Source organism: Haliaeetus leucocephalus, unplaced genomic scaffold, assembly GCF_000737465.1.
Source record: "Haliaeetus leucocephalus isolate CR32 unplaced genomic scaffold, Haliaeetus_leucocephalus-4.0 Scaffold730, whole genome shotgun sequence".
NCBI classification, from domain to species: Eukaryota; Metazoa; Chordata; class Aves; order Accipitriformes; family Accipitridae; genus Haliaeetus; species Haliaeetus leucocephalus.
The window spans coordinates 3818674-3840426 of record NW_010973166.1 but is presented as its reverse complement, the minus strand read 5'-3'; the positions used below and the strand labels follow the sequence as shown (position 1 = coordinate 3840426).

Below are 21753 nucleotides of genomic sequence, written 5' to 3'. Positions count from 1 at the left end.
AGCCATTCAGAAATATTGGTGTAAGCACAAGACTCAAAATTCAGCAACAGTTATTGTGCTATTTTTTAAGAACTACAGTATCTGTCAAGCTTATTGGAAACAGAAAGAGATGGTATATCACAGGTAACGAACCAGTGGCAAACTCCACTTGAGTTTCTCTCTTGAAGACTGCATCAGTGAGCGTAAAACCATTCATTGCTTCTCCAATTTCTTTTGCAGTTGTCCAATAAACTGGGCTGAGTATAGAAACAAGCTTTCTCATCGCTGGACCTGAAAGAAATGCAACATAACATTGGAGAGCTTTTTTCCTAACATCACGTGACCCACATCTGTAGGAGTTAAATATGAAGACCTAACAGTAGTGTAACCCTTAAGATCTAAACCAGCAAAAATAGATATTGCTATATTCAGAGGAACCATTTTACAAATATCAATGTACTAGAAGTAAATATTGAAGATTCCCTTTTCCTCTCTCTGTCTATGGAAAGTTTAGATTAGTTTCTTCAGTGACACTTAATGACATGAAGTGCTGAAAACTGGCATTGCACAGAATTCAGCCTGGGTCAAGGAAAAAGGTGATAAAAAGTAATAAAAAGCCTACCAAGGCTCCGAGGGACATTTGTAATCTTTGCTTGTATTACTCTAGTTTCAGAATCAGGACTGTCTGTTATTGTGGTATTCAGGAAAGCAATTCCAAATTCAATATCATTAATGTTTCCAATGATGCTGCCTTTGGCACGTGAAGGCCCACCTGTGCAGGAGAGGGAAGGGAGAAAGGAAAAAAAAAAAGGCCCATGTGAAAACTCTATGGTCTGATATTTTGGGGGAGAGAAAATTGAGAAATATTGTCCAGCATTTTAAGAAGTAAGGATACTTCTGCATATATTACTACTTTATTTGCAAAAGTAAAGCTCACAACCTGCAAATAACAGGATGCTGTACATATGTGGTCTGAGATACATGCACAGTAACATGGGAATCGCCTTAGGCACTCACCCCTGTCTGAAAAGCAACAATTGTTTAACAGCATACTCTAGTGCTATGTAGCAGGTTAACAAAAAATGTATCCAGCTGAAGTTGCGGGAGAGATTTAAGCCAAAAAAATTAAATTACTTGGTCAACTGGCCAAGACATGGGAGAGTACTGGTCAAATCAGGAGTGCCACAGGCTTTCACTATGTTGTCATTGCGTGCAGGCTGTAAATTAACTCACCAGGACATGCTTGGGTGTTACACCTGGATATTTGGGAGGAGTCTCCAGGACAAGGACGTCCATGATTTAACGGGGCTGGACTGCTGCACAGGCGTATTCGGGTCTGCTCTCCTCCTCCACAAGAGGAAGAGCACTGGCTCCATGTTTGCCACTGCCCCCAGTTTCCATCCACTGAAGATACAAAGAATGAAGAAAGCGACTTTTCATTTTAAAGGTGTCAGGCTGCACCGGTGATGCTTTAGTGTCATTCCTTTTTGATGGAACCAACGTGTTAAAGAAAAGAAATAGCTCAAAGGATGACAAAAACACCTTAATGGGCAGGCATGAACACTTCTCCCCTCAGAAACACACCACCTTCAAAATTTTGTTTGTCTATCAGCTGTACCAGAAACAAGGAGTCTCCTCCAGGGGATGTTTCCAGTATAACGGCTGGGGATTTAACAAGAGCTACATAAAATTCTTCCCTAAGTCATGTTGAAGAGGTACCACTTCATGGCTGACGAGGGAAGCTTTGTACGGTATAAACTACATGTGTCACTCCACACAATCATGCAAGTCCTCCCTAAGGGTGGCACACAGAGGTCCAGTGTGCAGGTAATTTGCTCAGCTGGTGTTTGGGATTTCTGCCAGCCACACCCCCCAGGAGGTTCTGCAGAGATGCCCCCTGCCAGTCTCTGCATCTGTTACCTGAAAGCATCAGGCTCCACAGAAACCGATTTCAAAACTGAAAAAACATTGTCACATGTATGCAGACCCATCACAAACCAGTTGATAAAGAACAGCTGTCAATGTTCAGAATCTCCTGTCATACTTTTTGGTAGCCTATCACTAGAGACAACCTGTCTGTCTAGAGCTTTGAGTGCTTTTACTCCTATAGAGAAAATATCTGAGGTTGCATGGGTATAAAACTGATGGAAGAGTACAAGAAACCAAACAAAACATAAATCTTGCAAATAAGGAACACATGTTCTATCTAGCCAAACACTCTACAAGAGGTCAATCAGAGTTGGCTTGAACTACACGTGTGGGAGTCTGCACAGCCTCGGTAACAACAGGTGATACAATAGGACCATGACTGGACATTGAACAGAGTAATCCGAAATGCCTGATCTGATACAATACTTGCCCAAAACTAGCAATGGTAAGAGGAAAGTATCAATTAAAACTTTGCTTAAGACAACCATTAGCCAAAATAACAGTAACAAGGGAACTGAAAAGAATTATAAAAGCAGCATGAAATTTTGTGATTGGGCAGGATAAACCCAAGCAAGAGGAGGGTAAACATGGAACAGTCAGACCGAACTTGACACTGTAACCTCCATTGAGACCTGATGGAGAATTGTCCTCGCATGCCACGAGCAGCTGGCATCCAGCTTGCAGGGGCTGATGCTATGGGGTGCAGCAAGCAGGGGCCCACACCTGGGGTGTGCGGATGTGGCCTCATCAGGGGCTTTGTTACCAGCAGGTAGGTCAGCATGCATGTGGCACAGGTGCACATAAAGTTGTGCATCTCCCACAGGAGGAGGGTGTGTAAAGGGGTGTGCATAGAGGAGGGATTTAATGATTTATTTTTTTATTATATTAGAATTAATAATACTATAATAATAATAATCATCCTCCTCCTCCCTTTCTGGGATGAGTTATAGAAGGGTGTTGAGAAATTTGTAGGTGTTTAGTAAGTCTCTAGCATTGTGGTTTATCTTCCATATCACTGATACTGATCCTGAATGTGTAAGTTCATTGATTGCCCCTTAGTTATGTATTGTCAATAAATCAATTAACTGCTTTGATTATCATTTTACAGCATTAGAGCTGAGCATTTTTCCCTGCTCCTGGAATACATTATGAGAGTTCACTGAGAGCCTCATAAACTGTATTTACTGTAAAAACTAAGTAGAATTATTAGGTGTAGGAGAGATTTTCATATGCTATTTCCTCTTTTGAATTAGTCCACCTCATTTGGGGAAAATCTAACATGTAAAGGGGGAAATCCTTGTAAGGTGACAGTCATTTAAAGAAAAAGTGAGAGTGGATCATTAGATTGTATGAAATTTTAAGTAATTACAGGAATGTCCTACATTCCTTTCATATTATGAAAATCTCACATACGTTATGTATACCCTGAAGTCTTCCAGGGAAAGCTGCATTTAATTTCTCTGTTAGTCTGAGCACTCACCAGGGCACAGTTCAGTGCTGCATCTCTGGATCTGCATGTCAGCCCCTGCACATGCCCTTCCACCGCTGGCAGGACGAGGATTGTCACAGGTCCGGTATCGCCTCATCTGGCCTCCGTTGCACGTTCGGCTACAAGTTCCCCAACTACTCCATGGGCCCCAGTTGCCATGAACTGTAAAAATAAGTCAGATTTTATGTCTTCCTCTTAATAACAGATACTTAAAACCAGACAGTCAAGCTAGGAAAGTACTTCTATTGGAGAGTAACTTTTAAATTTCTTTTCCCAAAATAAAAATAAACCCCCAGACAATTAAAGATCTAAGGAAGTTATCTTGTCCAGCATTCTGTGATTTCTCAGAGCGTATTAACCAACTCCAGAACACTGTCAGTTGTAGGAAAAGTATGCAACACATATTATTAACCAAATGAGTCACTACACTTTACTGTGAGATATGAGAGGATCACTTTGTGGTACTTTCTGACAGGACAGTTTTAACACTGCTGCCACCACAGGAGGGGACATAATTGAAATGTATTGGGTTTGTGTGCCAAGGTTTTGGTAGTGGGGAGGTTACAGAGATGGCTTCTGTGAGAAGCTGCTGGAAGCTTCCCCTATGTCTGACAGAGCCAATACCAGCCGGCTCCAAGACGGACCTGCCGCCGGCCAAGGCCGAGCCAATCAGCAATAATGGTAGCGCCTCTGTGATAACAGATTTAAGAAGGAAAAAAAGTTGCAGGGCACACAGAAACCGCAGCTGGAGAGAGGAGTGAGAACATGTAGGGGAAACAACCCTGCAGACCCCCAGGTCAGTGAAGAAGGAGGGGGAGGAGGTGCTCCAGGCCCTGGAGCAGAGATTCCCCTGCAGCCCGTGGGGAAGACCATGGTGAGGCAGGCTGTCCCCCTGCAGTCCATGGAGGTCCACAGTGGAGCAGATATCCACCTGCAGCCCGGGGGGGGCCCCACGCCGGAGCAGGTGGGTTCCCGAAGGAGGCTGTGACCCCATGGGAAGCCTGCGCTGGAGCAGGTTTTCTGGCAGGACCTGTGGCCCCATGGAAAGGACCCATGCTGGAGCAGTTCGTGAAGAACTGCAGCCCATGGGAAGGACCCACGTTGGAGAAGTTTGTGGAGGACTGTCTCCCATGGGAGAGACCCCACGATGGAGCAGGGGAAGAATGTGATGAATCCTGCCCCTGAAGAGGATGAAGTGGCAGAAATAACGTGTGATGAACTGACCCCAGCCCCCATTCCCCGACCCCCTGCGCCGCTGGGGGGGTAGGTAGAGAATTTGGGAGTGAAGCTGTGCCCAGGAAGAAGGGAGGGGTGGAGGGAAGGTGTTTTGAGATTTGGTTTTATTTCTCATTACCCTGCTCTGGTTGATTGGCAATAAATTGAGTTAATTTTCCCCAAGTTGAGTCTGTTTTGCCCATGACAGTAATTGGTGAACGATCTCTCCCTGTCCTTATCTCGACCCACGAGCCCTTTGTTATATTCTTTCTCTCCCCTGTCCAGCTGATGGGCGGGGAGTGATAGAATAGCTTTGGTGGGCACCTGGCATCCAGCCAGGGTTAATCCACCACAGATAGGTGCGTGACCTCTGACAGTCTGGCAGGACCTTATGAACCAGCTGCTACTGGTTTGTGCTCCTAACAGTTAATATTTAAAATGCCCCCGTCACGCTGACTGATGAAGAGATGCTTTCACTCTTGCCAGGCAGCTAATACCACTTGCCTGTGTTCAGACCCTCTGATTTCTGTGGGAGTGTGTGACTGGTGGAGGGCTTCCTTCCTCTCGTGCATACATACAAACCCAGTCAGTGGACAAGCAGCCTGACCCAAAGCACTTACTCGGACAAGGATCACTGTTGCAAAAATCCATTTGCATGTCATTGCCTTCACATTTGTGGCCCCCAAACTGTGGGGCTGGGTCTGAGCAGTGGCGCGTTCTCTGCCTGCTGCCTCCTCCACAGGACACAGTGCAGGCACTCCAGCTGCTCCACGTGGCCCACTTCCCATCCACTGGCAAGAAAGGCATAGCATGGTACAGTTAGTCTCTGACATTAGAAATAACAAAGCAAATTAGTGTTACATCAGGGTAAAACTGACTGTAGGATGTTACTGACTCTCTCTGTAGAACATCTAAGCTACACAGGGATTTCTACACAGGGATTCCCAGGAGTGAAACTGGAGAAAAGCGTGACGTGTCTTTTAAATTACCTGTAAGCCTGACCAGAATCACGGTCAGGGATCACTCAGTCCTCAAGCTCAGTGAGTCTGATATTTCTAGGTATCTGTAAGCAAGTCAAACCATATAAAAAGTAGTCCCTGAAATTACCACACTGGGCAGATGGCTGGTACTAGTGCCATCCCCAAAACCCAGTCTAGTTGCAGCTGCACTGTCTGAAGATGTAACCATCACCACCTTCTCCCCCCGCCTTCCTAATCAACCTTTGATTTACTGGCTCAGCTGTTTATAGGAGTTATTACTAAATTATCTCATGTGAGCCAGGTTTGAGCAGTTGAATAGTATGGCCCTTGATCTCCCAAGATGTGGTGATGCAAACTGTTAAAAACAGGTATATCCATGTGAGCACTTGAGTTGGTGGCTGAGAAGAGGCTGATCAGTCACAAACTAGCTGTAAGCAATAGCATCCTCATCAGCAGCCCATCAAGCCAGAGAAATGTGCAACATTTAGCCCTCAGTTGCTTGACTACTGCAGGGTCAGTTCTCTCTTCTACCAGTTGACAGTTACAGTGGGGACTCAGCTTAGGATCTGGCATGTGCAAAATGGAGTGTGAAGCCAGAAGGATCTAGTCTGAACTGCTGCACATTCCATTTCATGAAATTTCCCTTTGTTACCCCTGCACTCAGCCAGATACAGAGGTCAGATTTCAAAAACTTGAGTTTTCCTATCCAGTCATGAAGGACTCATTGAAATGTGGAAGAAAAGGATAAATGAATAACAGAACCTAGGAAAATTTTAAAAAAGAAATGTTTAGGAAACCTGTAATTTAACTGCCAAGGATTTAAAATGCTGCTTTCGCACAGTGGCAGGGTAAAGGAAGAGAGGCAAGGATAGGAGAAGAAATCCCATGTGTTAGGTCTATAAAGGGATGCTAAAGATAGTGACAGGGGCCAGTGAAAACAAAAGGTTTAAATGAGTTTTTTTTCAGGGACTACACTTTTAGAACTGGAAAGCTTTCAATATAAAGTAGAATTTGGAAAGGAAATGACAAGTTTGTCATTGTTCTCTTTGTGTCCAATGCATCTTACCTGGGCAGCGTCTCTTGTTGCAAACCTGCATCTGTGCATCAGACCCCTCACAGTATGATCCATCATGGGAGGGAGGAGGGTTATTGCAGAGCCTCAGTCGTGTCTGAGTACCTTTCCCGCAAGTCTCGCTGCAAGGACCCCATGGCAGCCAAGAACTCCAATCACCATCAACTGCAAAGGCAGCACAGCTATAAAACTGTTTCAATTATACAGCTGCTTTAACATGAAATTACAGCTCCACAGCCTAAGGCAAAAAAGCTACATTGTTCAATATCAATAAATGAAATATTCTGAATAAGCCCTTGAAAAAACCTTTGCCTTGAACAACAGCTAAAATGAATCAACAGTTTCCAGAAGAGAGATCAATTCTTTCCTTTTTGTTTTCTGAATACATCACTTCACCTCACTACAATCTTGGAACAACAGAACTGAATCAGTTCTGATTGATCAGATCTGGTGTTTTCATAAGTTTTTGGCTCTGACTGTCCTGTGCTAGGCTGAAGGTCTCAGCAGGGGAAGGGGCATGCTGGCTAAAAGCTGGCACACAGCTTCATTGGCTAGCAATAAGCAGGAGCCAGAACTGATTTTGTTGCCAAGATCTAGAGAAATTAATCTCTCGATGGTGGATGAACATTTAGCATTGCAGTGGTAGCAAAGCCAGCGAAAAAGGGAAAAATCAATACCGTAAAAATTGTATAGAAGGAAACATGCCAGCAGTGAAGGGTTATGAATAAACTACAACCTGTCAAATGCAGGAAGTACTACTAAGACAGGAAGGAAACCTGAACATTCAGTTAGTTATGAGAAAGATGTTGCTGAAAATTAAAACAACAGAGAAAAACATACTGATAATGTCTTAAATTATTAACTATTATGTTTTACATGTTTTTTTAGTTTTTTTCTTTTTCATTTTAATTGGCTTTGCATGACAGAGTAGTGAGTGAGCATATGGGTAACAAACACTGAAAAACATGAAAATACAAAATTAACATTTTTATTGGGGTGGGGGGAAGAGAAATTGCTGAAAATTTTCCTTGCACTTACTTTTGTGACTTCAGTTTCCAAGAACTACTGCCATTCGATACATTACAAGCAATGTTAATATAAAAAAATTCAGCATTTAATTCTTTTATAATTTAATAATCTGAAACAAGCTGAGAGAATTTGCGTTTGGGGGGGGAATCTCTACAGAAAGCCCCTTATGCAACTAATTCTAACCAAATCTTCTCTTACCTGGGCAAGGCCTAATATTACACATGACTGAATCCACAGCACTGCCATCACAGGGCTTCCCACCATGCTGAGTTAGCGGGTTACTGCAGGTTCTGGTTCTGGTCCTGTTGCCTTGTCCACAACTCTTTGAACACTCTTCCCACAGCCCCCACTCCGACCAGTTGCCATCCACTAAGAAACAGAAAACCCCACAGTTTTAATTAAAAAATATTTTCAAGGTATTTATTGAGATTTCCTCTTCCTTTCCACAGAAGTAAAAACGAATTCTAACTTCTTAGAAAAACTACTATGTCACGAAGATCCGTGGTGATAACGGTTCACTGTTAGGGCACTTAACATAAGGTACATTAAAAGTATCAATTCGTTAAAGAAATACCTGGACACGGCTTATTGTGGCAGCTGCGTATGTCTGTATCGGGCCCCTCACACCTCCTTCCACCATTTGCTGGAAGAGGGTTGTTGCACTGACGGACTCGCTCCTGAACACCTTGACCACAAGTTACACTGCAAGCTCGCCATTCAAGCCAATCAGAAAATCCACCGTGCACTGCAGTGAGAAAAATTATGCTCTATTTGTAACGTGCTTGTGCTTATAACACTCCTAAATTGATACAGCAAAGTGAAAAATGCACTTCATAAGCCATACTTGGAAATCAAACTCCCTTCACATCTTCATTACTGCAGAAATATCTTACTACAGTTCAGAGAATACTTCAGCTGCTCTGAAATAGTTACTGCTTATGCTCCTAAATGCTTTTCTTTAGAGGTACAATTAAGTTATGTGTTCTGAGAATGGGATCTACTTCAAGACCCTTTCATTGTTATTTATGTCTCTCACTCCTTCACACTCATCTGTCTCACACAGCTGGATGAGCATAATGGAACAAATTTCATGGAACAAACCCACTGACATCGCAGATTAGGCTTAACATATACTTAATGCATATATGGAAGATAAGATAAAATCTCTTATCCATCATATATGAATAAGATACAATCTTGATCATAATTAATCTCAATTAATGCTGTAATCTACCAGTTTAATAGTCACAGTCCTATATTTTGTGAACCTACCCTGGACAGTCAGTGGTACTCTAACAAGAACAGATCCCATTAGATTCCTTGCTACACACTCATATTCAGACGTATCTTCCTTCTGTGCTGCAACAATACGCAAGGAGCCGTTAGACAGAACAGTCACTCTCTCATCGCTCACAACTGGATGACCTTGGCGGGACCATTTGATGGTTGGAGGAGGCTCTCCATTTGCCTGGCAGTTCAGCATTGCTGTGGCACCAGCTTCAATAACTGTCTCTACAGGTTCAACAGTAATGACTGGAGGACCTGAAAGAGAAAGGTTTCTTTAGGCAATAGCACATGGCTACGTTTTTTTCATTGTATTGAATATTAAAGATCTGGTCAGAACGGGGGCAAAAAATTCTTAAGTCAGTTTACTTTGACTAAAATTATTATTGTTGATCTTCCACTGTCAAAATATATGCAAGTTAAAATGACAACAATAGGCTTTTTTTAATATGTAGCAATCTGAGAACCAAAGTGGGGATTGAGGCTTGACTATATGAGCACACAGTCGTCTTTATTGCTAAAATGTGTTGTTTTTCATAAAACCTGCAGGAAGATGCTATTAATCATGTCCAGAGGCAACTGAGACATAAGTCACAGATCCATACTGCTTAAGGCTGTAATAGGAAAGGGATGTTCAGAAATTCTACCACTAGTGAAAAAAATAATTCTAAAATATAATTTCTGCCAAAAATAAAATACTGTCAGTGAAAGCTGGGATTAATCTCACATAAGTGACTTAATTTAAAAGTTAAAAGTCTAGTTTAGTCCAGTTGTAAAGACATCCTCTCAAGTCAACTAAGAGAAACAGGCCCTTTCAGAAGGTGATTCACCCCATTCTAAGTTGGTTTCTAAGATGAGGCTGAATCACCCTCTATATGCTTCTCATCTTTGACCTTAATCACTAGCTTAGACTAGACTCTTAAATATTAATGATGAAAGATGAGATGAATCTTAACCTACAGTGCACTACCCAACCTCCAAAACTTCAATGGGCACTACATACACCTATCCAAAGGTAGGTTATCGCTCCAATCTAGCAGCATTAAACTTATCACTTTCAGTCTTACTCTGGAGTGTTAGCGTCAGACTGCGTTCCACCACACCAGCATCATTGGTAGCCACGCACTTGTAGTCACCAGCATCTTCATTCTAAAGAAATGAAAACCAAATAGTCATATAACCTGTCAACATGTAATGAAGGTTTCAGTTAACAGTGCATCTCCTGCAGGTGAATTTTCTGCAACACATGGCATGCACTGGATCTTAAGAGGCACCCAGTTAGATTCTAGGGTATCCCAACATTTTGTTTTTATTAACATTAAGCTGATATTGTAAATTATTTTTACTGTTACTAATCCATTTTTTATTTCCTTCAACTCCTTAATCCTGAGGATAATTTTTTTTTTTATTTAAATGAACTGAAGGGAGCTGCTGTTTTTAACCCCATTCCAAAATACAGGCATTGGTTTATAGGGATAAGATGGGTCTTGCCATTCATGTTAGGAATTTAGATGCTAAGAAGTTTGCATGTGGAGAACACAATTGTTTTTCAGCTGATTTGACTGGGTAGAACCCAGGCTCTTTTAAGGTCAAAAGCAAAAGTCCCATTTAATTGGGCATGACCAGGATTTCGCACACCAGTGATTAGTACGTAGATTCAGTCTTTCTGACAATTAAAGAGAACAATAGCCCCCCCCCCCGTTTGTTTTTTTTTTGTCACAGTAATTTGAGTCTAATTCTAGTCTGAATTAAAACAACATTTGTTAAAGGTAAAAGCAAAAGTGGATTAAATGTCTAGCCTCACTCTTTCAAAGTAATACAATCTGGAATACCTTTATTAATCAAGTACAATGCAGAAACACCTCATAACAGACCAGTGACTCACTACAGTGCCGTAGATAGCAAGAGAACCATTGTTAAGCTGTTGGATCCTGTTGCTAATCGGAACACCAACTCCTTTTTTGCTCCACTGGATGGTTGGAGGTGGATCTCCTCTGACTTCACAATTCAATATAGCATTGCCACCCAAGGGCTCAATTCGGCTAGAGTGGTAATCCCCTTTGAAGACCGGAGGCTCTGAAAAACCAAGTGATGGCAGAGAAATAGCAGAGTCAAAATAAAATGCCCTTAATGAAATTGCTGGTAGGCATCATTCATCTCTGACTTTCTGAAGTGTGAATTTCAATCTGTTTCAATTTTTTTCCATTTAGCCATACACAAGGTAACAAATACTAGGGGTAACTTTTAAACTGAAAGAAGGTAGATTTAGATTAGTTATTAGGAGAAAATTCTTCACTGTGAGGGTGGCAATTCACTGGAACAAGTTGCCTAGAAAGGTTGTGGATGCCCCCTCCCTGGAAGTGTTCAAGGCCAGGTTGGATGAGGCTTGGAGCAACCTGGGCTAGTGCAAGGTGTCCCTGCCCATGGCAGGGGGGGGGAACTAGATGATCTTTAAGGTCCCTTCCAACCCAAACCATTCTATGACTCTATGATTCTACTATCAAAACAGATGGCTGTGTGAAACTGTCCAATAGTGACCACAACTACTGTTATTTTACATACCTTTGACGTACACAAAACCAATAGCTTTGATTGAGCCAACTGTGTTTTCTGCTGTACATACATAGGTACCAGAGTCATCTTTAGATACTCTTTCAATAACAAGTTCACTGTGTCCATTTACATCATCATATTGTGCTGAAGGGAGAACACACAGTAAAGGGTTACTTCAATGATCTTAATCGTATACATCTCAGTGACTGGGATGTTGTAAGATTGTTTGAATTAGAGTGCTATTCAACAACACAGCTCAATGGCACTGTGCCATTTCATTTCTGAGACACCTCAGAAACGCACAGAAAAGTCACTGCTGTGACATTTGCCCACATGCATGTATTCATTTAAGTAGTCCCTTAATTTTGAGTTGTTGGATGCTGAGTAAATATCATCAGACACTGAATGTTCTTAATGTGTTACACTATTGGTGACAGAAGAGGAACAACTTCTTAATTATCTTCCTTACAGCTTTGTTTCAGAGGCAATTTAATGATGTGATTGCATAATACTGAAGATATTCCCCACACAAGCACTCCCTAACAAGTTTGTTCCCTCTAGATTATTTTTCCTTCCTTATCCTAAACTAATTGCAATGCTATGTGGGGGAAAACAACTCTAGAGCAGAACGCCCAGTAAGACCCAGTGTTACCCACCCGGAATGATGTTGTTGTTAAAGGTCCATGTTATTTTGGGTACAGGTATCCCAGTTGCTTTGCAAGTTAATCTGAGCTGTTCTCCTTTAGTCAAAGCTATATCTCCAGGCAGTTCAGTAAAAGCTGGAAGTACATGAACTATCAGGGTGACAGTGTGTGTGTCTTCTCCAGCAGCATTGTTAGCAATACAGGTGTAACTACCAGAATCTTCAGGCTGAAAGAAAGCATGTTGGGGAAATTTCAGCTGTCATACATCCTATAAAATGCTACCACCTGTAACAATAAGAGAATCTCAAAAGGTTTGGAGCAAGCATACAGCAGAAATGCTCATCTGAACACTTTCACTTCCTCTAAATTTGAAAGATGACCTACACTTCTTTTTGCCCTTCCTGAGAATTTATCACTACAAATTCTTCACAGATATTTTACTCCTCAAAGGATAATGAAACATTTATAAAGACTCTGGAACATTAAGAACAAGAAAACAAAATAAAACAAAGACTAATCCAGAAGTGGGTGAAAACTAAGAGAAGCAGGGTCTTATTACTGCTAAACCTGTCAAGTCATAGCTTAGATTTAGGGAACTTACAACAACATTGTCCAAAATGAGGTCTCCATCTGGCACAGCCCGGTATTTTCCTACTGACTGTGTTAACAGCATATTGTCCTTCTTCCAGTTTATTGTTGGTGTTGGAATCCCCTCAGCCACACAGGACAGAACAGCCTGGGAGTCCTCCGTGACTGTGTACTGCACATCCGTGCTGTGAATCTTGGGTGGAACTGTGAGAGCGTTTATTAAAAAGATTTACCTCCATGTATTATCCAAGAACTACTGTAAAAGCATACAATACTGGACTAAAGAAACCATTGCCTGGATCTTCTGTATTGTTTCTTGTCTCCATCAATGACCACCATTAAGCATGCCAGAGAAATGTGTGAAATACTTGTAACGAAGTATAAACCAAATTAAGGAAATGTAATATTCTTCCTAAGTTCAACCAACTGGCTTATAATACAGCCAAATAAAACTCACCCATTAAGTAGCACAATTTTCCTGAACTTCTCCCTTACATCCTAGCTCCTTACCCTCCGTATGTTCGTGCTGTGATAACATACATTGTTTCCGTACAGTCCCACTTACTGTGCACAGCAAGTTCCATGCTAGAAGTGCTGGACCCTGCCAGGTTTGCCGCTATGCATGTGTAACGGCCAGCGTCACCAGGCTGTACAAACACAATCTGCAGAGCACCAGTGCTAAGACTTCTTCTTCTAATGGACTCCATTAGTTGCTGTCCATCTTTATGCCAACTGATCTCTGGCCCAGGGTAGCCTTCAGCCTCACATTGCAGAGTGACAGATTGATCAACAGGAACAACATATTTCTTGAGGTGGGACTTGATAACAGGAGGAACTGAAAAGAATTAAGAAAATTTTTAAAAGAATTAGACGTTGTAAGAAGCATGGAACGCTTCAGTTCTTAGTGAAAATAATACTAAAAGCATACTTTGATCCTAAAGTAGACAGACAACTAAACGGAATAAACCTCCTGGGCTCTATTCAGCATTACATCAAATAGGAAAGCATTAGATCCATTTCTATTGCTCAGAAATGTCTTTTCACCAGCAGAAAGCATGCACAAATTTCTTGCTGTAAATCACTACAGGAGTTTAAAAGATAATTTACCTTGAACTTTCAATTTGATCTTCCCCAGAGCAGTGCCAGCTGGATTTTGAGCAACACACGTATAAGTGCCAGCATCTTCAACAGTTGATTTTGCAATCTGTAAACTGCCACTTGGAAGAACCATATAACCGTTGCCTAGAACAAATATAAGCAAAGTATGACACTTCTGTGTGTGTGTGTTTTATTTTTGTTTGGTTTTTTAAACGAATGGGTTCCTTATATCTAAGTTTGAACGTTCCAAAAAGAGAAAATAAGCTTCTGAGTTACAGCAAGTAGGCTGGAGTTACAGGCTTTAAGAGGATACCTGTTGTGATTATATTGATGCCCTCCTTTTGCCATGTTATTACGGGTCGAGGTGTACCCGTCGCTTCACATGGTAGTAGAATGGGATTGTTCACAATGACATCCAGCACTCCTGGCTGAGTTTCGATAACTGGTGGTTCTGTGGAAAATACGGAAGATACTAAAATTGCATAACCTGAGAGTCTGAGAAGGCTATATTAGCAATGGCTGCATTCTGCCAACCTTACAGAGAGCTCAGTGAAAGTGCTTTTAAATATAACAACATGCTCAGCATGAGTATAGGTACAGAACACAGCCTTGCTTCATGCAATTTGCCATCACAGATACATTTTAACTTACCAAAAAGCAAAGAAACAAAAACCTTAAAAAAATAAATTACAGCAGCATGGACTGGGGGGCTCTATCCAAAGTACCAGAGTTGTAACTTTGCATGAGTAGTGACTTTGTAAATAATCAGTGTACCCACAAGACAATTCAGCTAAGCAAGACACTACTTGTGATGGTCCACTCTGGCCTCACCATTGCTCTGCAGCATACGTATGTATTTAAAGGGCGACGTTTACTGACAGAATGCACTTCCGCTTCAGCTTCCCATCCTACCCTGAACATGAAGAGTGGCATGTCTGTGAGCTGAGCCAGCTGCGTTCCAGGCCACACAGGTGTACCGTCCCGCGTGTGCTAGCTGAGCAGCAGGTATTTCAATAGCACCTGCAGCAGAGAGAGAGTGCATTAGAACATACAGCAGTATCCTGTATTCACAGTAAAACTGTCTTACAGCATCCATCTAAAGAGGTCTATATTTTTATTCTAAGGAATTGGAGAAGGGGGGGGGGGGGGGAATTATTTACTTCTAGACGTGTACAATTACACCCTTTCACTGATTTTCTGTGGCTGAGCTCGTCACGCACAGTACCTGAAGAGAGAATTCTGTAGCCATCTCCTCTGGGAAGCAACTTTATGCCATTTTTGGTCCAATGAACTGAGGGGACAGGAACCCCTGATGTGGTGCAGGAAATTACTACTGGAGACAGCTTTGTTACCAAAAGGTCTGTGGCTTCATCTGCTATAGATGGGGGCACTAAAAATGAAGATCAGTGTAAAGGTTACTTGCCCATTTTCATTTTTATGAATTCTTGGAAATAACTTATCTTTTTTGGGAATACCAGAGACTTATGGATATCAGTATCATAAAAGAATGATATAAAAATCTCATCTCAACATTAGAATGCCCCAAAGAAATTCTGGGTGCCATACACATGTAATAGCAATATCCCCTCTACCTTGAACAGTGAGCTCAACTGCTCTTTGATCTTCTCCTGCATCATTTGACACAAAGCACTCATAGACAGCAGTGTCATCCACAGTGGGAGAAATGATTACTAAGGAACCTGAAGATAGAAGTCTGAACAAAGAAAAGAGAAGAAAGTAAAAGCCATTGAAATACTTCTTTTCTTCTCAGGTAATCAGACCACTGAATTTGCTGGCTATACAAGATTACATTTAAGCATGGCTAGATTTTTAAAGTGCCAAAATCATCCTTGAAAACTTTAAACCCATGGTGAAAAGAAAACAGCTCTCACCTGTATGTATTCTGGTTCTGGTCAACACTAAGCAGATGCCCATTCTTTTTCCAGCTAATTTCTGGTCTGGGAATTCCAGTGGTTTCACAAGGCAAAGTGGTCTGCACATTTACAGTAACTGTAATATTCGTATGTCCAGGAGCAATAGTTGGAGGAACTAAGGACAAACAAAGCCTAATTATTCAGAATAATTATATACATATGCCCCCACACCCCTCTCATACCTATATATATATAGAGCTGAACTGCCTGAAGACATTTACTTGATTTTTATAAAGAGTAACTTGACAGTAGTAAACATGTAGCATGGGGTGTGTCAAGTCTTTCTAGTTCCAGTGCACCGGGAATAAATATTTTCTTGTCATAAATGTTTGGGTTGTATTCCTAAGGCCATAAATTTCTTCCCTGTTTTTTTAACCAGAGCAGCTCAAAAGGGGCTAAATTTAAAATTGGATCCGGCAGAACAAGAAATATGATGTAACTGGACTTCAGACTTGTAAAAACACATATATTTATCTAAAACCAAAACTCTTACCAAGAACCTGCAGATCAATTCGTTTGCGTTCAGTGCCAGCTGTATTGGTTGCCATGCACACGTATCTTCCTGTATCAGTAATGTGTGCTGAGTGGATGTGTAGAGATCCATCCTCTAACATGGAATATCTGAAACAAAGCCATATATTTTTTTCTACTATCCAACCATAGGCTATCCTGGTAGTACAGAAGGAAAAGATGACTCAGGGTCCACAACAAATAGCCTGAACACATGGTGTCCTAATTTGGGCACATAGAGTTTTCTCATTTATTACTCTTATTCTGACTTCACTCTGTCCCAGCACATCCATTTTCCAGAGAAATTATGAAATCTAGCTGACATAGTGATTTCCACATAAATGATGCCAGATTTGCAGAAGATATCCAAAAGCCCTTTTTTATGGTTTCTCTTTTAACCTTAAAAAACTCTAATTAATGCTTGTACATTTTCTTTTTTCTTTGAAATATAACTGAATTCTTTAGCATTTGCTCAGTTCTAGAAAATGCAAAACTACTTCCCCTTAAAACAATCAGAAGACAGAAACCATTCACTGTAATAAAAGTTGATACTAGAACACATATAGAAAGTTTTATATATTAGAAACTACAGAGTACACTCAAGTAGCTTTTGGTCTGCATGAAATTACTTGGCTTCATCCCAAAACTCCATATATATAAAAAAAAATAAAGTTCTTTCACATTTACTGTTCAAAATCTTTAATATCGGAAGAATTATTACTACATTTGGTTGTCAAAGGAGTTTTTTGTCCTTTGTAATAAAAGCATGAAACCCTTGGTACCACTACTTTTCTGTAGAACAACTTCTTTGTATTACTGTTTCTATCACCATATTTTCCACATTTGGGTCTACAAGATGATAGTACAAATATTAGTTCTAACCTGTGAAAACAAAACTAATTTACAAATCAGAGGTCTAATTAAGCTTTCTGCAATTAATAATACATTCTTAAAAAACAATGAAGAATATTTATGCTGACTACTGGACAATACCTCGTATTGTTTCCAGTAAAAATAGCCCCATCCTTCCTCCATGTAATTCTCGGGGTTGGTACTCCTTTTGCAACACACTCCAGAACAGCAGAAGCATTTAGATGCACAACAGCAGTCTGAGGACTGCTTTGGATTGTAGGAGCCACTGTAAAGGGAGAATTGCTGATGATATAGAGAAAAAAACTTTATGCTGCAATGATTGAAACTAAACACATGAAAACAGATGCAGTAACAGGTATGGGGATCACTGCAAAGACAGAAACAAGTTTCTTACTATGTTGTGTAGTGCATGATAATTGCCATGATGCAGTAGGGAATGAAAAAGAAAGTTTGTCTGAAATGCATTGTAAAGATCATCTTTGCAAGTTACTGCAAAGGTTATCCTATAGCTAAAACAGGAAGCGATTTCAGCATATTTAATTCAGTGAAATAAGGCTGTGGTGATATCCTTGCTTCCTAATTACAAATTAAGGAGAAAAAAGACTTTTAATTGGACCAGTAAGGACAGTCGCTGTAATGCAGGTACACATGACTGGGCTGTGAACAGAACAGAAATAGGAAAAAAGTTTCTTATCATCACCCAGGTGTGAGAATAGAATAGTTTCTCATCAGACTAGAGGTGAGAAAATAAATAGGTTTAAAATTAAATTCAGGCCTATGGTAGTACAGGACAAGTATGGAGATGCATAGAGCCCTTCAAGCCCTACCTTCCTACTATCTCATGCTTACAGGTGCAGAGAAGCAGCCACAGTTTTCAAGTAACTTGCAAAACTGGTGGCCAAGCTAGCTATGAAACCTAGTCCCCCAAGGTGCCAGTCAAATGCTTTTAAGAATTTATCTGAATTCGTCCAAGACCATTTCTCAGTCCTGGATCTGGGTGTTCGTTCTGGATGTATCGTGACTCCGTATCAGGATGATGGCTAGATACACAGCACCTTCCATTAGCAGGAAGCACAGAGAGATGGAGAGTGAGCTGTGGCGAGTCCCCAACAGGTCCTTTAGTGTGGGGGACAACTGTTGACTCAGATGGTGGCACACATGAGGTAATACACATGGTCCCAACAGTTTAGACACAGCCTAAGTGGCCAACACGTGGCTAGAAAGAGACTACTAATGCTTCTTTCTTGCCATTTGAACTCCTGCAGAAATACCATCCAAAGATCAAAATGCACAAGACTGGATCCATGATTTTACCATGTACTGTCAGCACGAACTCCCTGGTCATTTTTCCTGCGATATTACTTGCCACACATGTATAGCTTGCTGTATCGCTGAGGTCAGCATTATTGATCTGCAGGTATCGCCCATTGGATAGGATTCGAACTCGAGGAGTTCCCTAAGGTGAAAGAGAGAGAGAGTTTGACAAATTTAACTTTACCATTGTTCTCTTTATGAAGATAGAGCATTCTTTCATTGCAGAGTAATAAAAGCCATGAAAGAAGGCCAAAGACAAACCAGGGACTTAATTCATTGCTGGCTTAACTTTGTTTACTTCCATGAAGATCATAGGGTAAACAATGTTTTAAAAAATTGTCATTGCTTAATGGTTCCCCCTTGAAACCCCTACTGGGACTTGTGCCTGAAAAAGGCAACTTTTTTAGGTTACATAGCCAAAGAGCTTTTGAATTTTTATAGAAAGGGGCAGCTAATAGCACACAATGGACATTACTTATTTTTTTGAAAAATCTGTGCACACTACAGGCAGAAGAAATACAAGTTTCTCTACACTGTTCTTCAGACATCACAGTCTTGATCAGGTGGGAGCCAGCATAAACTTAGCCTACTAAGTTTACTAGCCAGAAAGTTTACTAGCCAGCATTTCTGAATATGAGGATACCACTCTTCTCAGCTCTACAGTGACTCTACAGTGCCTGCTAGGTAGCCATTTGAAGTCAAAGCTTTTCTACCACAACCAGTCTGCATCATATCTGCATGAATGACTGACAGTAATATCAACTACAAGTTTTCAAAAACCTGACTGGATTAAAAAAAAACAGTAGAAAAAGAACAGAAACTCAAACTTTTCCAGTATGTGCTACCCACACTTCAGATAAAATTGAAAATTGAAAGCTGACATTCTTTCCCACCTACTCTTTTGGTTAGAAGATCTGAGAATAGCAACTACAACAGATAGGTGAAACTCCTCCGGTTCTGCACTAGTACCCTACTATGCTGGTCTCATACTAGGCACCAACTCAGCAAGTCTACCAGTGCAGAATAAACAGCAGTGCTGGAGCCTCACAGGTGAAATGATTCACCATCAGAGTAAATTATAGACAGTCAGATTTGGAGTAATAACTGGTATTTCCTGTTGAAACGGGGAGCCAAAGGAACCTTAGTAGATATAGTAGATATATGGATGTAGATAGGAACTGTTTAATAATTATCTAGCTTATAGTGAAGTTAAAGAAATTTCAATAGAGGTAGACATGGCCCAAGAGGATGAGAAGTGATGCTGCATGTTTGCATTGTTGAGGCTGGCTGGGGCAGGAGATAGTCCCTGATAAGAAGCAGCAGTCAACCCCAAGAACCAGCCAAGACCAGCCTTGTGACTTTTTGGAACTAATTTTAATATGAAGTGGGGATAGATCATGCCTATGTATAGGTGTATTGTGAAACTCTATGTATATGTAACACTTGACTGTATAAATTTGAAGCGAACTGCCGAGTCAGGCGCGCACGACTTTGGTGGGACTACCCCCCCGTGCTGCCCAGCGCTGAATGAACATACCTACTTTACAATCTCATTGATTGTGGAGTCTGTTTCCACATGTCACTGTTGAGTACATAGCCTATGCCATGGTTTCTAAACACAGAAGCATACAGATGACAAAAGACAAGCAATGAAGCTATCATGTAATCCTTATGCTCTACTCAAGGTATGTCAGAAAACCCATCTTTGAAAAAATACAAATTCAGCAATTCTTCTGGTGTTTAAATAAAGCCAGATTAGGTCAAGACACTCCTACCTACTTTTCTTAACACTCAATGTGCATTTCCAGATCAATGAAGGGTACAAGGACTCCAAAGCTGCTAGAGGCTAGATCTTTCTATAGTTCTGTGAGAAACTGAATTGTTACCTTGAGCTGTTTGTCTCAAAGACTGTTAAGTGTGAGAGACTGGACTGTCATCTCAAGCCATTCATCTCAAGGATTGTTTGATCTGAGAGACTGAACTGTGAACTATTTATCTCAAGCCATTTGTCTCTGGGATGGCCTGTTTAAGCAGGACACTCCTCTGTCCATAAAGATGATTACCAGGCCATTGAGGCATCCAGGGGAGAAAACAGGCTGACGAAGCATGCAGGAATGTGGAGACTACCATTCTCACGGAAACTGTAGTCTTTGAGGTAAGATACTGGTTTCTAGTGCTGATCATGTGAAGGTCGTGTGATAGACGAAACTTGCAGCGCAACAGTGCATGAACAGTACGTATGTGCATGCATCATCGAACTATGCCCTATAAAAAACACGTGGAGACAAGCCATGGTGTGCACCCACCACCGAAGAATTGAAGACTGAGGACCAACTGGATGCCGCTGGATCCATGGTGGTGACTATCCTTGCAACTCTATCCCAACTGCTTGTTTGATTTCTGCCTTTTCTTCCATTCTATCCTATCGCTACTATTTTCTACTTTTGATACTTTTGATAATAAAAGCTCTTTTGGGTATATGGCATTTGACCTTGTTTGTGTCTTAATCTCGCTCTTGGGATCATATTGAAACCTTCCCTGACATTGGATTGGGACAAGTTCTGCTACCAAAAATCATGGTGCTGCACAATTACATCATTAAGCATACAGAAGTCTAGAGTAGACCTCAAAATCTGCACAGTGGAAGACAACAAAACTAGGAGGAATGACACCCTCCACCACAAGGGTGTTTCACAAAAACCAGTGATGATTTAAATTGAAATAACACTGCAATGTGAGAACCTGACTTTCTCCAATTCTCTCTTGTCACCATGAAACCTCTATTTTTCCAAGATAAGGAAGATGATATGTCACAGAGCACTTCTCTTTCCACACCCAAGGAGAGCTCTTTCTCACCTGCTTAGTATTAGTAGGCTGTTACATTTCTTTGAGTTTGAGAAAGCAACCAGGCATTCAGGAGGACACTAATGTTTTCCTGATATCTGGAGGATATATTTATATAAGCTAAGCTGAAGAATGAAAAGGATGGTAGGGACCAGAATAAACCCAAGTCTGCTACTTAAAATACATGTAACAAATTACGAGTGCCATGTCTGAACTAAATTTATAGCTTAAATTTAGTGCTGGAGGAGAGCTAACTCTAGAGATTGAAATTCCCTACTCTATTATAAATCAAAAGGCAGGGGATTGACCATACCACACAACCAAGATGCCTCAGCCCTTACATACTGACATGAATTCATGAGGCAAGAAGAAAACTAACATTGCAAAAGTTAATTCACAGGTTATCAGCTGAGTACCT

At 41.0% G+C, this 21753-nt stretch overlaps 1 protein-coding gene across 1 annotated transcript in view; it reads right to left on the bottom strand.

Annotated features, from left to right (window-relative positions):
- The window catches only part of HMCN1 (hemicentin 1), a 208539-nt gene that overhangs the window by 18856 nt on the left and 167930 nt on the right, over positions 1-21753 (bottom strand). The window contains exons 72-95 of the mRNA XM_010580732.1: positions 18492-18633; positions 17298-17442; positions 16288-16415; positions 15753-15909; positions 15453-15574; positions 15086-15250; positions 14773-14880; positions 14174-14311; positions 13870-14004; positions 13328-13597; positions 12776-12966; positions 12187-12400; positions 11540-11674; positions 10863-11053; positions 10045-10126; positions 8966-9235; positions 8268-8438; positions 7892-8062; positions 6659-6829; positions 5233-5403; positions 3389-3559; positions 1213-1383; positions 602-751; positions 133-270 (exon numbers count right to left, since the gene is read on the bottom strand). Of these exons, the coding sequence (XP_010579034.1) occupies positions 133-270; positions 602-751; positions 1213-1383; positions 3389-3559; positions 5233-5403; positions 6659-6829; positions 7892-8062; positions 8268-8438; positions 8966-9235; positions 10045-10126; positions 10863-11053; positions 11540-11674; positions 12187-12400; positions 12776-12966; positions 13328-13597; positions 13870-14004; positions 14174-14311; positions 14773-14880; positions 15086-15250; positions 15453-15574; positions 15753-15909; positions 16288-16415; positions 17298-17442; positions 18492-18633 (3907 nt within the window). The remainder of the gene's footprint in view (positions 1-132; positions 271-601; positions 752-1212; positions 1384-3388; positions 3560-5232; positions 5404-6658; positions 6830-7891; positions 8063-8267; positions 8439-8965; positions 9236-10044; positions 10127-10862; positions 11054-11539; positions 11675-12186; positions 12401-12775; positions 12967-13327; positions 13598-13869; positions 14005-14173; positions 14312-14772; positions 14881-15085; positions 15251-15452; positions 15575-15752; positions 15910-16287; positions 16416-17297; positions 17443-18491; positions 18634-21753) is intronic.